At 43.9% G+C, this 15,773-nt stretch overlaps 1 protein-coding gene across 7 annotated transcripts; it reads left to right on the forward strand.

Moving 5' to 3' along the window:
• The first annotated feature begins 120 nt into the window (after nucleotides 1-120).
• Nucleotides 121-15,538, forward strand: sidt2 (SID1 transmembrane family, member 2). Of its 7 annotated transcripts, XM_020644343.3 has the most exons (28): nucleotides 121-357; nucleotides 620-896; nucleotides 1,608-1,729; nucleotides 3,252-3,416; nucleotides 3,551-3,596; nucleotides 3,997-4,098; nucleotides 4,493-4,576; nucleotides 4,686-4,851; nucleotides 5,263-5,356; nucleotides 5,837-5,892; nucleotides 6,137-6,163; nucleotides 8,151-8,189; nucleotides 8,270-8,347; nucleotides 9,456-9,518; nucleotides 9,888-10,003; nucleotides 10,307-10,380; nucleotides 10,476-10,542; nucleotides 10,805-10,878; nucleotides 10,985-11,129; nucleotides 11,903-12,020; nucleotides 12,211-12,347; nucleotides 12,429-12,537; nucleotides 12,713-12,789; nucleotides 13,419-13,465; nucleotides 13,616-13,721; nucleotides 13,954-14,064; nucleotides 14,185-14,298; nucleotides 14,595-15,538. In XM_020644343.3, the coding sequence occupies exons 2-28, from the start codon at nucleotides 651-653 to the stop codon at nucleotides 14,655-14,657; spliced, it is 2,646 nt and encodes an 881-aa protein (XP_020499999.1). In that variant the 5' UTR covers nucleotides 121-357; nucleotides 620-650; the 3' UTR covers nucleotides 14,658-15,538. The 7 variants fall into 7 exon arrangements, with proteins under 7 accessions (XP_020499999.1, XP_065816031.1, XP_020500002.1 ...); XM_065959959.1 differs by having other exon boundaries at nucleotides 121-896; XM_020644344.3 differs by having other exon boundaries at nucleotides 122-896; nucleotides 10,985-11,108.
• Nucleotides 15,539-15,773: the final 235 nt, after the last annotated feature.

Here is a 15,773-nt window from a genome sequence, read left to right on the forward strand (position 1 = left end):
TTTAAAAGAGGTTGAGTGCCATGTTTTTATATTTGTTCTTGATTAATGAATAATAAAAAATAAGAGTCGTAAATGGCAGCGTGATGACGTCATGACGCCACACATGGATTGTTTACTGTCAGAGCGTGAGGGGGCGCTCATGATGTTTCATGCTGTAAACACTGAATCTCTTCACTCTACACACGGGGATTTATTAGCTCGAAGGCCACGGCGCCTCAAAAACAGGTTTCGGGTTTAATTTCGTGCTGCTTTAATTTTTGTCACGACGCTGGAATTGATGTCACAAAATGAAGATGACTGACCTATCGTAGGAGCAAACGATGCTAACGTTAGCACGGCTAGCTAACAGCGTTTCAGGTGAAGAAAAGTACCACCGTCAGTTTGTTGTCTTGAAACCTGTGTCATCGGTATGACTGGTAGATTTTAGCTTTGTTTGCACATCAGTATTTGGAGGATCGTGTCTTAAGTTATGTAACCATCCAGCTGTCTCTTTTAGCTTGTTAGCTAGCAGCTGTTGTTGTTGTGGCTCTCAGTTGAAGGATCCTTGCAGCGGTCTCTGGATGGGGTGGAGTTTGTGTTAGTGTTGCCCTGAAGGCTACAATAACGTCATTTTTTTTAGTTGGCGATTGTGGAGTACGTTGTCAGACAAAATGGTGTTTCGAAGTTGCTGGAAATCTCGACATAAAAACGTCTCTGGAGCTGCTGGTCCTCGTTGGATCCGACCCGGATTGGCAGCCCTCCTCTGGTTCTGTGTGACCCAGTTTGTCTGCGGGGCGGTGGGCGAGACCAAAAACGTGGTCCAGAAGGACGCAGAGTTTGATGTCACCTATAACGACACGGTTACAAGTGAGAACCAGACCATCTATGCTTTCAATCACACCATCTCCAGGAACAAGGTGAGTTGACCACATCACAACCATGGCTTTGATTTACTCACTAAACAACAACAACAACAACAACAACAACAACCAAGCTGTTGTTGTGAAACTATGACACCGTTTGAAAGTGGAGTTGAAGCAAACACGAAACATGATTTTCACAAGATACTTAAGATAAGGCTTTAAAATTGGATGTTAATTATTTAATCTATTTATGTACTTAACTTATTTCCCTGTTGAAAAGAATGGGATGCCGTTAAGGGAATCAATAAATCAATAAATAAATCAATAAGAACATGAAACCTTGAACCTTGAATAAAATTCGTCCGTTTACCTCTGATCTTGGAGCTGATAATGACGTCACTCCCTAGATAACAACTGGGACATAACAACAGGAGCCCCTTTGTTTTGTTAGTACCAGAAAATAAAGTGACAACATGTCAACAAATCTAAATATAACTGTCATGATACAGAAAAAGAGGACTAAGCTGCTAACAGACACTAAGTTAATGTCTAATCTTGCTGTTGATGCATGGAGCAGCCTGCTCTGAGTTTCCCAGTGGGAATTCCGACTTAACAGAGGCGTTCCCGATGAGGTATCAGACCGGCAACTCAGAATTTCCAACTTCTGAAGTCAAATGGAAAGCACCATGAATACACTGAATGAGCATCTGAATATTCTGAATGTGTGAAATATAACCTGTTTCCCCCCTTGTCTTTGGGTTTCAGACGGAGGGAGTGCGTGTGACCGTAGACGTGTTGTCACAGGGTTTGGAGAGTCCGATCCTGTTTGTCGTACGGCAGAAGCAAGCTGTGCTGTCATTTCAAGTCCCTCTCATACTGAGAGGCCTGTGAGTATCCCCACTTCACTCACCAGTTGTAAACTGGACTCCACTGGAAACTAGAAAGAAGAGACTGGTGTAGATTGTTTCCCATGAAACTCTTCTGAACCTTTTGCAGACCAACAATATTTCCAATGTAAAGACCAGCTGCACATTTTATTGTTCTGGGTCTGTCAATAAAAGTGAACGTAACTATAACTAATCAGCTAAGTTAAACAAAGTTCAAATCACCTGGAAATTATGAGCTGTAAGGTTGCAAGACATTACCGTGAAAAATTCTACTTTGCAGGTTTTAAAAACAATACAATCCCTCAAAAAGCTGCTGAGAGAGAGAGAGAGAGAGAGAGAGAGAGAGAGAGAGAGAGAGAGAGAGAAAATCTGGAATTGTGACACGCCTGATTCGCTGTGCTTGCTTTATCTTTTGTAGGTCTGTGATCCAGGTTTTGATTGATTGTTTATCATTTTAAGGAATAATCCTTATTTGGAGATGGGGATGTGGTATTTGAATTGCCCCCCAGGGACAAATAAAGTTTTTTGAATTTTGAATTGAATTTAGCATTTTGATGGATTTAGGCATTTCTTATATCTATACAATTTTTCATTGTTCATGGATTTAGCAAGCCTTCAGGTTGGCTGATGACTACAAAATCTATGTCCTTTAATATGTTCTGGATTAAACCCCAGCAAAGCAAGAGCAGTTTTGGTAACCTGACCCATCGAGTGGGGTTTCCAAACATTTTAAAGGTTCAGCTGTGTGTGTGTGTGTGTGTGTGTGTGTGTGTGTGTGTGTGTGTGTGTGTGTGTGTGTGTCTATTAGCCATTACACAACATCTGTGATTGTATTTTTGTCTCCCACACTCCGGAGGTTAACGTCTGTAATTGTGCAACACCTAAACTTCCTCGCCACAGCCTTGCTTGTTCAGTCCCCTCACATGGTCAGGCATGTTTCAGCTGATTAGTGATGATCCTTGGACTTTCATTTCCTCCTCTGAGATACACAAGTGCTGATCTGAAGGCCGTGCTTACTGTAAACGAGCTACATATGTCATCAGAGTATAGTTACTTCTGGTTTATGAAGATACTGCATCATGCTCTTTGCTTGAAAACAACCCACGCCCCTCGCCGTGTAGCAGCACTTCATAGGGCTGCTTTGGTATTGATCCTGTCCAGAGGTTATTAACGAGGCAGGATCTAGAGAGGTCATGTGATTTTGAAAACAGCACTCCTTTAAGATTCAGTATTATTCTATGTCCAAAATCTCATTAAAAAATACTTCCCCTTCATGAACTCGTCCATTTCATCATTTACTGCGGCTCTCCCATCAGAGCTGTGTTTAATGACAACACTCAAACATCTGAAGGGGAACTTGAGCACTCTTATTGCTTCCTCTGCCCGTTTGTTAACCCCTCTCTCTCTCTCTCTCTCTCTCTCTCTCTCTCTCTCTCTCTCTCTCTCTCTCTCTCTCTCTCTCTCTCTCTCTCTCTCTCTCTCCCTCTCCCTCTCTGTCTCTCTCTCACTCCTCTGTGTCCAGCTACCAGCGGAAGTACCCCTACAATCATGTGGGCCGAACGCTGTGTCAGCCTCCGACCCGGGCGCTCTCAGAGACCCAGTACTTCTTTGTGGATGTGTCTACTCTATCCAGCCAGGGCACCAACTACCAGCTCAGGGTCAGCCGTGTGGAAAGCTTCACCCTGCAGTGAGTTATTTGAGATATCACGTTTCATACAGACGTGGCATGAATTCCACGGCTCATTTAATTTGACAACAACTGGGTTTGGTGGAAACCAGCTTGCTGTTGTGTCTGACGTATCATCTTCGCCTTGATTACAGGACGGACAAGAAATTCAGCTTTACTGCGTCACCATCCCAACCTCAGGTAAACAGTATGACCCGTAGCTTTGTGTTTTGATGGATGACACAAGGTGCATCTGTACGACAGGGAAGTGCTCCAAACACAGATGTTTGGAGCAGACAGGGCGAGGGGGGGGGGGGGGGGGTGAGAAACAAGAGTGAGGGAAAAAGAGGATGGTAAGAACTTAGGGATTTCCTTAGTTTACGTAAGGGCTCTCTGACAGGTTCTGATTTTTCATCTGTCCTCCTGTAGCAGCTCTTAGATGAAGCCTTTTATCCTCAAAGGCAGTCAGTACTTCATTTTACACATCATTTTTTTGTGTTTATGTTTTATGTTTTAAAAAAAAATCCAAACTTGTCTAATTACTCCCTTCGTGTCTCCTTACCTCTTTTTTCCTCTTCTTCCTGACACACACTTTTCTCAGTACTTCAAGTATGTCTTCCCAGACGGGGTGGACACTGTGATCGTCAAGGTCAACTCTGACATGACCTTTCCCTGCTCCGTTATGTCCGTCCAGGACATTCAGGTACAATAACAACCTTCTTTACGTAACTTACAAAGGCAGCGATATTAAAACAGGCAAGTCATACAGTTAAAAGGCACTAGATTCATTTAAGAGAACTCTAAAGGACCTAAACCCTAAACTGTCTGGGAAAGAGATTTCAAAGATTACACTAACACCCCCCCCCCCCCCCCCCTTTAAACTAGACTGCTGTTGTCCTCAAGCTGCCTCTGCTCTGTCATGCGGTCGGCATGCAGCAAATCAATTTCTGATGTTTACAGAAGATTTATTTGAGGTTTTCTAATCTTTTTTTGTCATCGTCGCCGTGATCCTGTTCATGTTTCTTTCCTATTGCCCGTCATCTTTTAAAACCTCCTATGTGATTTTTTTTCCTTCTTTTTTTTTTTTTTTTCTCAAGTGCCCCGTCTATGACCTTGACAACAACGTGGCCTTCATCGGGATGTACCAGACCATGACCAAAAAAGGCGCAATCACTGTGCAGGTAGTGTTTAAGACAGTCACATGAGTTTCAGACCACACTGCAGTCATCTGTCACAGTACCTCACACACACACATTCATATCCTTTTCTCTCACTCTTCCTGACAACTAGAGGAAAGATTTTCCCAGCAACAGCTTCTATGTAGTGATCGTCGTAAAAACGGAGGATGAGGCGTGCGGTGGTCCGCTGCGCTTCTACCCTCTTCGCCCCGATGAGCTGATCGATGCTGGAAACAGGAGCAAGGCCATTGATGTCATGGTCTCACCTGCTATCAACTGTAAGGCACATTTTCACAAATATGAATGAAATCAGATAAATTATGCATTAGAACATTTCAGTCTGCAGCAAACATCAACGCCCCCCTCTCCCTAACAACACTGACCACCAACAGGACTTGAGATTTACTGATACTGAGCATTGTGCATAATATTCATGTTCAATATAACAACACACTGTTACTACACACTGTTACCACACAGTTTTTGACCGCGTTGTATCGGGCAATACCAACGCTGCTGACAGACATTGGCTCTGCTCTTCTACCTAATTAAACGTATTAGTCTCAACCACTTGCAAGCTTTTAGATTTTGATCCCAGACCCTTTTGTTATGCTCGGCTGTCGGGGTCGTTCAGTTAAACCATGTGAAGACGCTAACTCTAAATATTTCTCTGTCCACGCTCTCCACAGCCGAGGTCTACGTGATGGGCATGCTGTTCTGTCTGGGCATCTTCCTCTCCTTCTACCCGCTCACCTTGCTCATGGCCTGTGTGGAGAACAAGCGGTAAGATTTGGCGGGAAGGTGACGATTGACTGCTCTCATCATTAGCTTTTTTTTTTTTTTTTTACATTAACTTTAAGAATGTAGATTTATACAACTGCACCATAAGGCCCCGTGTCCACCGCGCCGAGCACTCAAGGGGAGAATCGTTCAACTTTTCAAAAAGGCGCTGTTGATATTCCCTGAAGTGTTGGATCGTGTATGGTACCCACATCCATTTTTTTTCCGTGTCTGATCGGGAAATAAATGTTCTGAAATAAAAAAACCAAACAGTTAAAAAGTAACGGAGCCGTGTCGGTCATACAGCGGCAGTTGTCAACAGACTGCGCACAAACGCTTCTTGCAAGCGCTCCCGATAGCACAGCCAGCGCTTTTCTGCCCGGAAAAAAACACTACAGGTGTAGGTGGACACGGGGCCTAAGGGAGACATTTTATGGAATACAAAGTATTTGAATATTCAAGTGTTCCTCTTTGTGTCCGCAGAATAAAGAAGAGGGACCTGCTTCAGATTCCTGCTGACACGTCTCCTGCTGAGACAGGTAACCCAGCAACTAGATATAATGGACCAACCCATTAGCGGCTTATGACCAGGGGTGTGACATATGCCATTTCTCAAACCTGTACTGTAGAGCAGCCGCTAAAATATATGTTTAACTTAAATAAAACACCCCTAGCTTGTTGTACAATAGCCCTTTAACTCTCAAGCTTTTTATGTGTTATTTCTAACTTGTGTGTTTGTGTGTGTGTCTCACTCTCTCTCCCTCATGCTAATGTGTGGTTCAGCCTCTCTGCTTGGGAAGAACGGAGATGGTATAAAGACACTGTTACTCCTTTTTATGCACTGGCTGCACTTTTTGTAACTGTGTTGATCATCTGTGGATTGCATGCATTAGCTCACATACCACAACTCCCATAACTCCCATATTAACAGCTGATGATGTGATGGGATGTGTCTGAACTGTGGAGTAACATACACATGACTGTACTCCAGGACTGTCAGTTAAGCTTGAATGGCATGCAAATTAGAGATACAGATACACATGACTGATGTGCTTGTAACTGTAAAGAAATACTTAAAAGTTCCCATGAAGTATTTTCAAAGGTCACATATTCTTCTCCTCTTCAATCACTTTAAATAAGTCTCAGAACTCCTCAAAACAGTTCTGTGAAGTTTCTTGTTCTAAATCCACTCTGATCCTGTATTTGATCATGCCTATAAACCCCTCTATTTCAGCCCTGCTCAGAACAGGCTGTTTCTGTGTCTGTACCTTTAAATGTAAATGAGCTGTGTCGGACCACGCCCCCTCTCTGGAAGGGCTCGGGTGTCCTATTGTTTACTGTGAGAAGGCAGACTCAGAGGGCAGAACAAACACCTAGCTGTGGGAGTGTCACCCACCTGTGGGAGGAGTTACTGCCCTTTGTGATGTCATGAAGGGAAAATCTCCAAACGGCCTGTTTGAGCACAAATTTTCTGAAAAGTGGAGCAGGCAAAAGATGGAGAGGATGGACTTTTCTCATGATTGGGGGGTTTGTAGACAGACTAGGGACACATGTTAGTGTTAGAAACACATGGTGAAGTGTGTTTTGCACAATATGTGACCTTTACATTTCTTATATCACACTCCTTGCATGCAACAAAGATTTCTCGTATGTGGATTTACCATAAAGCGTGGGGCTTTACCAGCTAGCTTGAATTAATTTATGAGTCGTCACTGTGTGTGTGTCTGAATGCTCCTCATGTTATCGACTTCTGAAATATTCACAAAAGGTCCGACCCTAGCTTTTGCGTATTCAGGAAGAATCGAAATAGCACTCGACTTACTAAGTATACTACATCAGGGGTTCCCACACGGACCAGACAGCAGTAGTCATATTTCTGATGGACTGGTGGGTTGTGGGTCACAGCTTAAGGCAGACCCCTGCTAATATCATTTTAAGATGTATGAAGGACAGTAAAAGCATAAAGCAGCATGAACAACACTAGAAAACACTGGAAAATCAGGACTTCACTCACCATCATTGTTAGCCCTGAGCCTGTTTGCTGGAGACAAGGTGGTCGTGGCGTTATGTTTGTGAGTGACAGGCGCAGAGTGTTTCTAACATCCAGTCTGCTGCCGAGCTTTGTTTTGTTGGCAGTCAGAGCTGAAAACCCGGCCTGCTGGTCCGCTAGCTGTCGTCATATTTCTGGTCTCATTTAGTTTATTCCTCTTAGTGGTTCCACTGTCTGTGAGCCTTTCTTCAGCAGCTGCAGAAAAAAAAACATGTTAATGGCATTTGTGTCTTCATGTTTCCTTCTCATTAACTTACTAACTGAAAGTGACCGCTCTCTCTGCATGCACTGCACGCGCAGCTTTGACCCACACGTGACCTCACAAGTAACATGTTTTTATTGATTGCTGAAAAATTACTTCAAATCTTTTTTTTTTGTGTGTCGTCATAAAGATGCACCTGAAATGGAAAAATTTGTAAAAGAGTTAAGAGTATAAATATGGAATTATGACGAGGAGTATGTGTAACTATAAACAAGTACAAAATAATAACATGAGACGTAAACAGTCAAATGAAAGGCAGATTGTTAAGCTGTCAATCAACACATCACCCATGTGACTCCATATTTCCTTAAACCACCGCCACACACCCGTTTCCTCTCCTGATCCGTGCATGTGTTGTTGCCTCCCTCACTTGTCTCTGTGTGCGTCCTACCAGCTCAGCTCCCGTGCTGCTCGTTTATGTGTAAACATGTTGTTAAGAAAGACTCAAACGGGAGCACTAAATGTGTGTGTAACTGTCTTTACAGGGAAGATTCCAGGTGTACAATATGAATACGGCTCCTTTGGTGAGTTTTGTACAGCTTTGGTTTTTATTCCTCTTTGAGTGTTTCAGTGATTTAACTTTGTGGCCCCTCTTCTTCTCCAGCTGACAATGGCAGCACACTCAGCTCAGAGGCCATCACTGACAGCGCCACATCCACCGACAACAACTATGGATACATAGGTATGGACAAACACAGACATGCTTTTTATGACCTGGCCCATGATAGTACTTTGCAGTTTTATCAGTACATGGATACTTCTTCAGTAGTAGAAGAACGCTTCACACTAAAGGATTTAAAAAAAAAAAAAAAACAGAGACATTAAAAAACAGACACAGACAGATCGAGCAGTCTGAACACTGCCTGCTGTGTGTGTCTCTCTGCTCTGCAGCTCTTAGACAGCTACAACAGGCAAATACAAACCAAATACAGACATGTCACAAACCTTTCATATTTCATCCTGACATACACACACACCGCCCTAAGTGTCTGCTGCAGTAAGCCATCGGGCAGAGGAGGAGGTCCTAACCTGTGGACTTTTAGCTGTGAGCTTCTCGCTACAACGATTGACGCCCAGAAAAAACTAAAACAGCAAAAAGAATTGATGAGAAAATAACAAGACAGACAGAACAACAGGTTCCCTGCAGACAAGGACACAATCAGTGTTTCAATAAGTGTCAATAAAAAATACAACTTTATTTGCCCTTTTAATACATTAACATTCAGGTTGATAACTCCAGCTGCACAGATTTAACACTGGCAGATGACATTCTCACAACCTCAGGTCACACACATCCTCCCAATAGATTTCCCGTCTCTCCCTCTGCTCTGTCATTGCCTTGCCGTCTTGTACCCGTGCTACACTTAAACCCCCAACATCCATCTGCAGGCTCCAACCCAGGGTTTAAGATATTGTCCCATCCCTCCTCAAATTTCTGCATTTAAAATAAAACTAGGAGGAGTGACAAGTTCGGAGCCTAAACACCAAACACAAACTCAAAACCGTGCTCATGTTCAGCTGCTGCTATAAATATTTCAAACATGCAAACGTAGGTCGTCTTACTGAATTGCTCTTCTGATGCAAGTACCGGTAAGTATTTTTGAACCAGCACTGTCTGCAAGTTAGTGAGAAAACACAATTGTTTATGACATTTTTTTGTATTACTTGGTCTTGTTTTTCACTCCCACTAGAATCATGTTGAAGTTTAACATTTTGGTTGTGTGCAGGATGTCTTTGTAGCCGGGTTTGCAGGTTTCCTCATTCATTCCTTGTGTGTCTTTGTTCATCAGGACAGGAGCTTTTGAAACGTCGCCCAATCCTCAATCACTCTCAGCACATAGCCGTCAGCATCGGTGACACACTGCCGCCTAATTGGCTAAATCAGTTCAGAATGGGCACCAAACCAATCAGCACCTGTGTTTAAATCGAAATCAGGGAGATTAAAATGTTGATGCCAGAATGTGTCCAGATTCTAAATCTTGTGAAAATAAAATTGCAACAAAACAACACTGAGAGTCAAATGACCCACAATCACTCTGTGATATATTGTCGACTTATTTGACGATTGCATGAACGTCTAAAAGAAGTGAAAATATTTGCATCCCCAATAATTCTTCAGCTGATTAAACTGAGGACAATGATTACATTTTCCCTTCCAGTGGATACAAATCGTACTTTGTTTATTCTGACCCATGTCCCTCTCTCTCTTCTCCTTTCTTCAGAGCGCTCGCTGGACAGTGTTGGGCGAAGCAGACAAGAGTCTTTGAGCTCTGTGGAGGAGGACGACTACGACACACTGGACGACATCGACTCAGACAAAAACATTGTCCGCACCAAGGTGTGCCTTTTCTCTTACCCTCTTCAGAGGTAGTAACAGAGACGAGACAGTTTCAGTGGGGAAGTGCAGCCCTGTGTGTCGTGGGAATGCTGAAAAGCAATCTGAATTCACAGACTACGCTGTTGCAGAATAGATAAAAATGTGCAAAGACGTTATGAAGAATGAGCTTAGTTACGGCACTTTGCATATAAGCAGTCTGAAAAGGTCTACTGTCTCTCTACACATGAGCATTTACTTTTTGTAAAGCATTGAAAACGTATTCTACTTGATGACGAATAGTTCAATGTCCTCTCCTCTTTACAGAAATTTCTCTATGTGTCCGACCTGGCTCGCAAAGACAAGAGGATCCTCAGCAAGAAATACCAAATCTACTTCTGGTGTGAAAACCGCTTAGTTAATTTAAAAAAAAGAAAGAAAACCCAGCATCATTCCCTCACTTAAACTGAAGGTCTAATGAGTCTCCTCTTTCCAGGAACATTGCCACTATCGCCGTGTTTTATGCGCTGCCTGTCGTCCAGCTGGTCATCACCTATCAGACGGTATGAGACATGCCCAGTGGTTTATCAGATATTAGGGGTGTCACTGTGTTGAAGAGTGAGTCATACTCTTACCAGCTCTTTTGCACACATCCCAAGATAAAAACTAGGGCGGTGCATCGTCACTGGTCATGATTAGATTAGATTATTGTGTTATATTGAGGACTGTTGCACCTCTATAAAAGATGTTGATAGATGAGTTAGGTTTTTTTATGAGAAGTGCTGTAATGACTTGCTTCTTCCTCTTCTTCCTCTTCTTCTTCAGGTGGTCAATGTTACAGGAAACCAGGACATCTGCTTCTATAACTTCTTGTGTGCTCACCCCCTGGGAGCGCTAAGGTGTGTGCTTAGCGTGTGTCTTATTTTATATTCTCCAAAGTACAGTAGTGTCCACAGCCACAGCATGACCTACAAGTTACTGAATCTCAGCTGTTGTCATACACAGTGCTTTCAACAACATCCTCAGTAACATGGGGTACGTGATGCTGGGTCTCCTCTTCCTGCTCATTGTCCTCAAAAGAGATATCATCCACAATCGAGCCATGGTCCGCAACGATCTCAACGCGCTGGTAAGGCTCACACCCACCCAGGTATTTACAACCTATAAATTATCTCACAGTGTGTGTGTCAGACTGCAGAGAAGGTATCATCTCTCTATGAATTTAAAGGTCCAATCAGTGAGATGTGTAGTGAGTGAGATGATAAAGTGATCTTACTATATGATCAGACATTAAGGAAACATGCTATGTTGAAGTGCTGGCTTCTCTAACAACAATGCAGCAGCCAGTATGTCCTCCTTCTAACTTTAGATTCTGCTCCTGAATGCTCTGGATTTGTTTGGACCAGGCGCCCCCCACACGGCCGTTTTGGACGCCCCTCGGTTTGTCAGATATGAGAGCAGTTATCAGGTCAAACCAACAGGTGTTGCAGCGATGGAAGCGGGCAAGAGAAGTGGTTCAGATAGAAGTGATTGTACCCGACCTAAAAAGCCTCTGCATGTTTCTAATAAGCTCCACGAGCAGAAACGTGCTCAAACTAGGATCAATATTGGAGATGCTTTTGAAAAATGGAGAGAGGTTAGAACACAGAAAGGTTTACAGACCGATGCAGAGCTGGATAAACACTGAAGCTTCAGTGTCCACCACATGACAACCTGCGTGAGCATCAACTCTAGAGAGGAGGGGGCGGGGGGGGAGGCAGAGTTACATATTCGTCCTTAACCTTACATCAGTGTTGACAGTGTTGGGCTTTAAGGTCCCGCTTTGTGTGCTAACACATCCAGAGTCATTTGAATGATGTGGTCAAAGTAGTTGCACTTCTCACGTCAGTCAGAAGTTAAATGTTCCTCGTTTCTGCTTCCCAGGAATGTGGAATCCCAAAGCACTTCGGTCTGTTTTATGCCATGGGAACTGCTCTGATGATGGAGGGTCTGCTCAGTGCTTGCTACCACGTCTGCCCCAACTACACTAACTTCCAGTTCGGTAAGCCTGAGCCAGTAGAGTCTCTGTTTCAGGTTGTGTCTCATATCCACAGGTTAGAGCTGCTGACTCGCAGTGAAGGCGACAACGCTGCCGTTATTTATTCTAAACAATCTGCAACAGTCTGATGTCCCTCTTCCTCCTCTTTTTGTGATTGTTTGAGGTATTTGAACCTTCTCTTTTTGTTTTGCAGACACCTCCTTCATGTACATGATTGCTGGACTTTGCATGTTAAAGCTGTATCAGAAGAGACACCCCGACATCAACGCGAGTGCTTACACAGCCTACGCCTGCCTGGCTGCCGTCATCTTCTTTTCTGTGCTGGGAGTGGTAGGTGCACACACAGTTACATATATATATATTTCCTGATAGAGCATGCACAGACATCTCTTAATGCTGCTGTGTTTGCAGGTGTTTGGGAAAGGAAACATGGTGTTCTGGATCGTGTTCTCTGTGATCCACATTCTGGCCACAATGCTGCTGAGCACTCAGCTGTACTACATGGGCCGATGGAGGATGGGTAAGATCACAGCAAGCGACCTCTCTCATCTTCAGCGGCTGTAGTCATATGTTCTACTGTTATACTTTCTCCAATTTGAAACAGTAGTTTGTTGCAGAGGAGGAACGGGATGATTTGAAAGTGTCACCCTGACGTGTTTGACTGCACCTGACTCTCACCCGTATGTTTGTGTCAGACTCCGGGGTCCTGCGCAGGATAGTGAACATCATCTACACAGACTCCATCAGACAGTGCAGCGGACCGTTGTACATTGTGAGTAAAAAAAAAAACCCAGAGAATTCTCAACATGTTGAAGTACTGTTGTGGACTGAATCGTGGAGATATGATTGTTTATCATTTAAATAAAAAAAACAAAAAATTCTGCTTTTATATTTTAGAGATAGGACAGTGGATAGAGTCAGAAAGAGAGAGAGCCACAGGTCGGAATCAAGCCTGGGCTGCCCGTTTGAGGGCTATGACCCTCGTACATTGGGTGCACGCATTAACCACTAGGTTACCAGCGCCCCACAGCGCCACTTTGTAACATCTTTTCTCCCTCATGACGTCATAATCATGCGTTCAAAGAAAACAGTGGTAAACTGTTCAGTAAATAAAGCTGACAGGATGCTCTTGAGATTAAAAAGACTCCTCGATTAAAAGTCTGAGAGCTCGTCTAGCGTACTTTAGCCAGTAGAAGTGCAAACTCCACAAAGTGAGAACAAACAGAACTAAAAAGAGCGACCCAGCTGCCCAGAGACTGCACATTGTGGACTTTGTCTTCTCTCTGGGAGAACCCTCCAAAAACAGACATATGCCAGTGCAGCTTTTTCTGGACTTGACGGTAAACTGCTTCAACATGTTTCCTGTTTCCAAACATCTGTGCCCTTCTCTCTGTCTGACAGGACCGGATGGTTCTTCTCGTGATGGGGAACATAGTCAACTGGTCTCTGTGAGTAAACTTCATTTAACTCCATCACTCTGCAGTTAGAAGAGAACAAATAATATTTATTTGAACTGTTGAAGGCTCAAAGATCAAATGCTTAAATCTTTTCTCTCTCTCTCTCTCTCTCTCTCTCTCTCTCTCTCTCTCTCTGTGTAGGGCGGCGTACGGCCTCATCGAGAGACCCAACGACTTCGCCTCCTACCTGTTGGCCATCGCCATCTGCAACCTGCTGCTGTACTTTGCCTTTTACATCATTATGAAGGTTTGTCTTTGTCCCCGTTTTTAAGTCACATCTAGATGTATTAACTTGCATAATGGTATCTATATGTGAAGCTGTTTCCTGTGTGTGTGTGTGTGTGTGTGTGTGTGTGTGTGTGTGTGTGTGTGTGTGTGTGTGTGTGTGTGTGTGTGTGTGTGTGTGTGTGTGTGTGTGTGTGTGTGTGTGTGTGTGTGTGTGTGTGTGTGTGTGTGTGTGTGTGTGTGTGTGTGTGTAGATGCGGAGCGGTGAGAGGATCCAGTGTCTGGCGTTGGTGTGTATTCTGTTCACAGCGGTGGTCTGGGGCTTTGCACTGTATTTCTTCTTCCAGGGACTCAGCACCTGGCAGGTCAGTAGCTCACACACACATCTTAGAAGCATGAACTGTTCAGCCTCTGAGAGCACGTTAAACGAACATCTGGATGATGTGGTGCGCGCTTACTGTTTGTGTTTTCCTCTCCTGACGCAGAAAACTCCAGCCGAGTCTCGTGAGCATAACAGGGAATGCATCCTGCTGTCCTTCTTTGACGACCACGATATTTGGCACTTTCTCTCCTCCATCGCCATGTTTGGATCCTTCCTGGTATGAGATAGTTTCATCTTTTTGTTCATCAGTTAACTCAAGACATGCAGCTCACATACTTCACACTCATACAAATTGAAAAAACAGTCTCCTTCTTGTGATTGTTCATGATATTATTGGTGTTTTAATGCATTTTTATTTGAGTTACCATTTTGTGTGGGTAGGGTCAGGATGATGTGAAAATGGTTCCTCCTCTGAGGAGGCGATTTGTGAGGTGGTTTGAGAACCACTGATTTTGGGCAACAAGACATAAGTACTAAAAATAAATGTTGTCCCCTCTCCATTTCCCCCCCAAGGTCCTCCTAACCATGGACGACGACCTCGACACCGTCCAGAGAGATAAGATCTTCGTCTTCTAGACGTGTCCGATCTTCCTCTCCGCCTTATCGCCCTCGTCTCTCGCTCTGTTTGCGTCTCATTGTGTACTTGAAAGAAGCACAGCCAGTAGCCTGTTATTCTCCAGGCTGTACAGTGGGAACCACTCTGCCTCTCATCAGTCAGTCAGGGGGCGGGCTGCTGGGGGGGGGGGGGGAGTAGCCCCGCCCCCAACCTTTGAATGGACACAAGTGTGCCAACAAAGAGCTGGATCGACTTAAACGTGACGCTGAAGTGTTTCATCCTCTTGCTGCCATCATCAGTTTAACTGTTGTAATCAATGTTTACTTACTGCTGACGACGTAATTAACAACGAAGACTGAATTAAAATTAAAATAATATATCGAAATTAACTTATTTTATACTGCCCGCATTACATTTGACCCTTCAAGTCAACACAGCTTTTGAAATGACCGTTTGTATGCTGTTTCTATGCTCTGTGTGTTTGTACAGGTACAGGTGTGTGTGTGTGTGTGTGTGTGTGTGTGTGTGTGCGTGCGTGCGTGCGTGCGTGCGTGCGTGCGTGCGTGCGTGCGTGCGTGCGTGCGTGCGTGCGTGCGTGCGTGCGTGCGTGCGTGCGTGCGTGTGTGCAAACGTATAAATGTGAGAACATGAACTATGTCTGTGGCCTTTTTATGTCCTAATCAAGTTAGTCACATACTGTGCTCTGATTGGTCAGATCATTCAGCTAACCGTCCCTCTCATTGGAGGATAATAATGGTGATGATTGTACCTCCTTCTTGACTGTCCTAAGGTCTGATCATCAAAGGTTTATTTGCACTGTACTGTATAAAAGAAAAAGGTGAATTAAATGTCAATATTGCAATGAGCGGTTACTGAATAAAGGACTCATTTTCAAAACCTTTTTGTGACTCTTTTCTTTGAACCAGATTTAACCAGAGCGATGCCTTGAATAAAAACACCTTTGGGAGACGAGGGCTACAAACTAGGGTGTCATGATACTAGAAGGGAGGGAACAAGGCTTAGGTAACATAGTGTTGAGGGGACATATTGCTGAGGGATTGTAGGGAGGAGGGAACATAGTGCTTAGAGAACATAGGACTGAGGGAGCATAGGGTTAAGGGAACATAGGAATGAGG

This window comes from Labrus bergylta, chromosome 11 (assembly GCF_963930695.1).
Source record: "Labrus bergylta chromosome 11, fLabBer1.1, whole genome shotgun sequence".
NCBI lineage: Eukaryota > Metazoa > Chordata > Actinopteri > Labriformes > Labridae > Labrus > Labrus bergylta.

Coding starts and splice junctions, on each gene's coding strand:
- sidt2 (XM_065959959.1), top strand. CDS start 651: ATGGTGTTTCGAAGTTGCTGGAAATCTCGACATAAAAACGTCTCTGGA. Junction 4,099..4,492: donor TGTCCGTCCAGGACATTCAG/GTACAATAACAA, acceptor TTTTTTCTCAAG/TGCCCCGTCTATGACCTTGA. Junction 14,299..14,594: donor CCATGTTTGGATCCTTCCTG/GTATGAGATAGT, acceptor TTCCCCCCCAAG/GTCCTCCTAACCATGGACGA.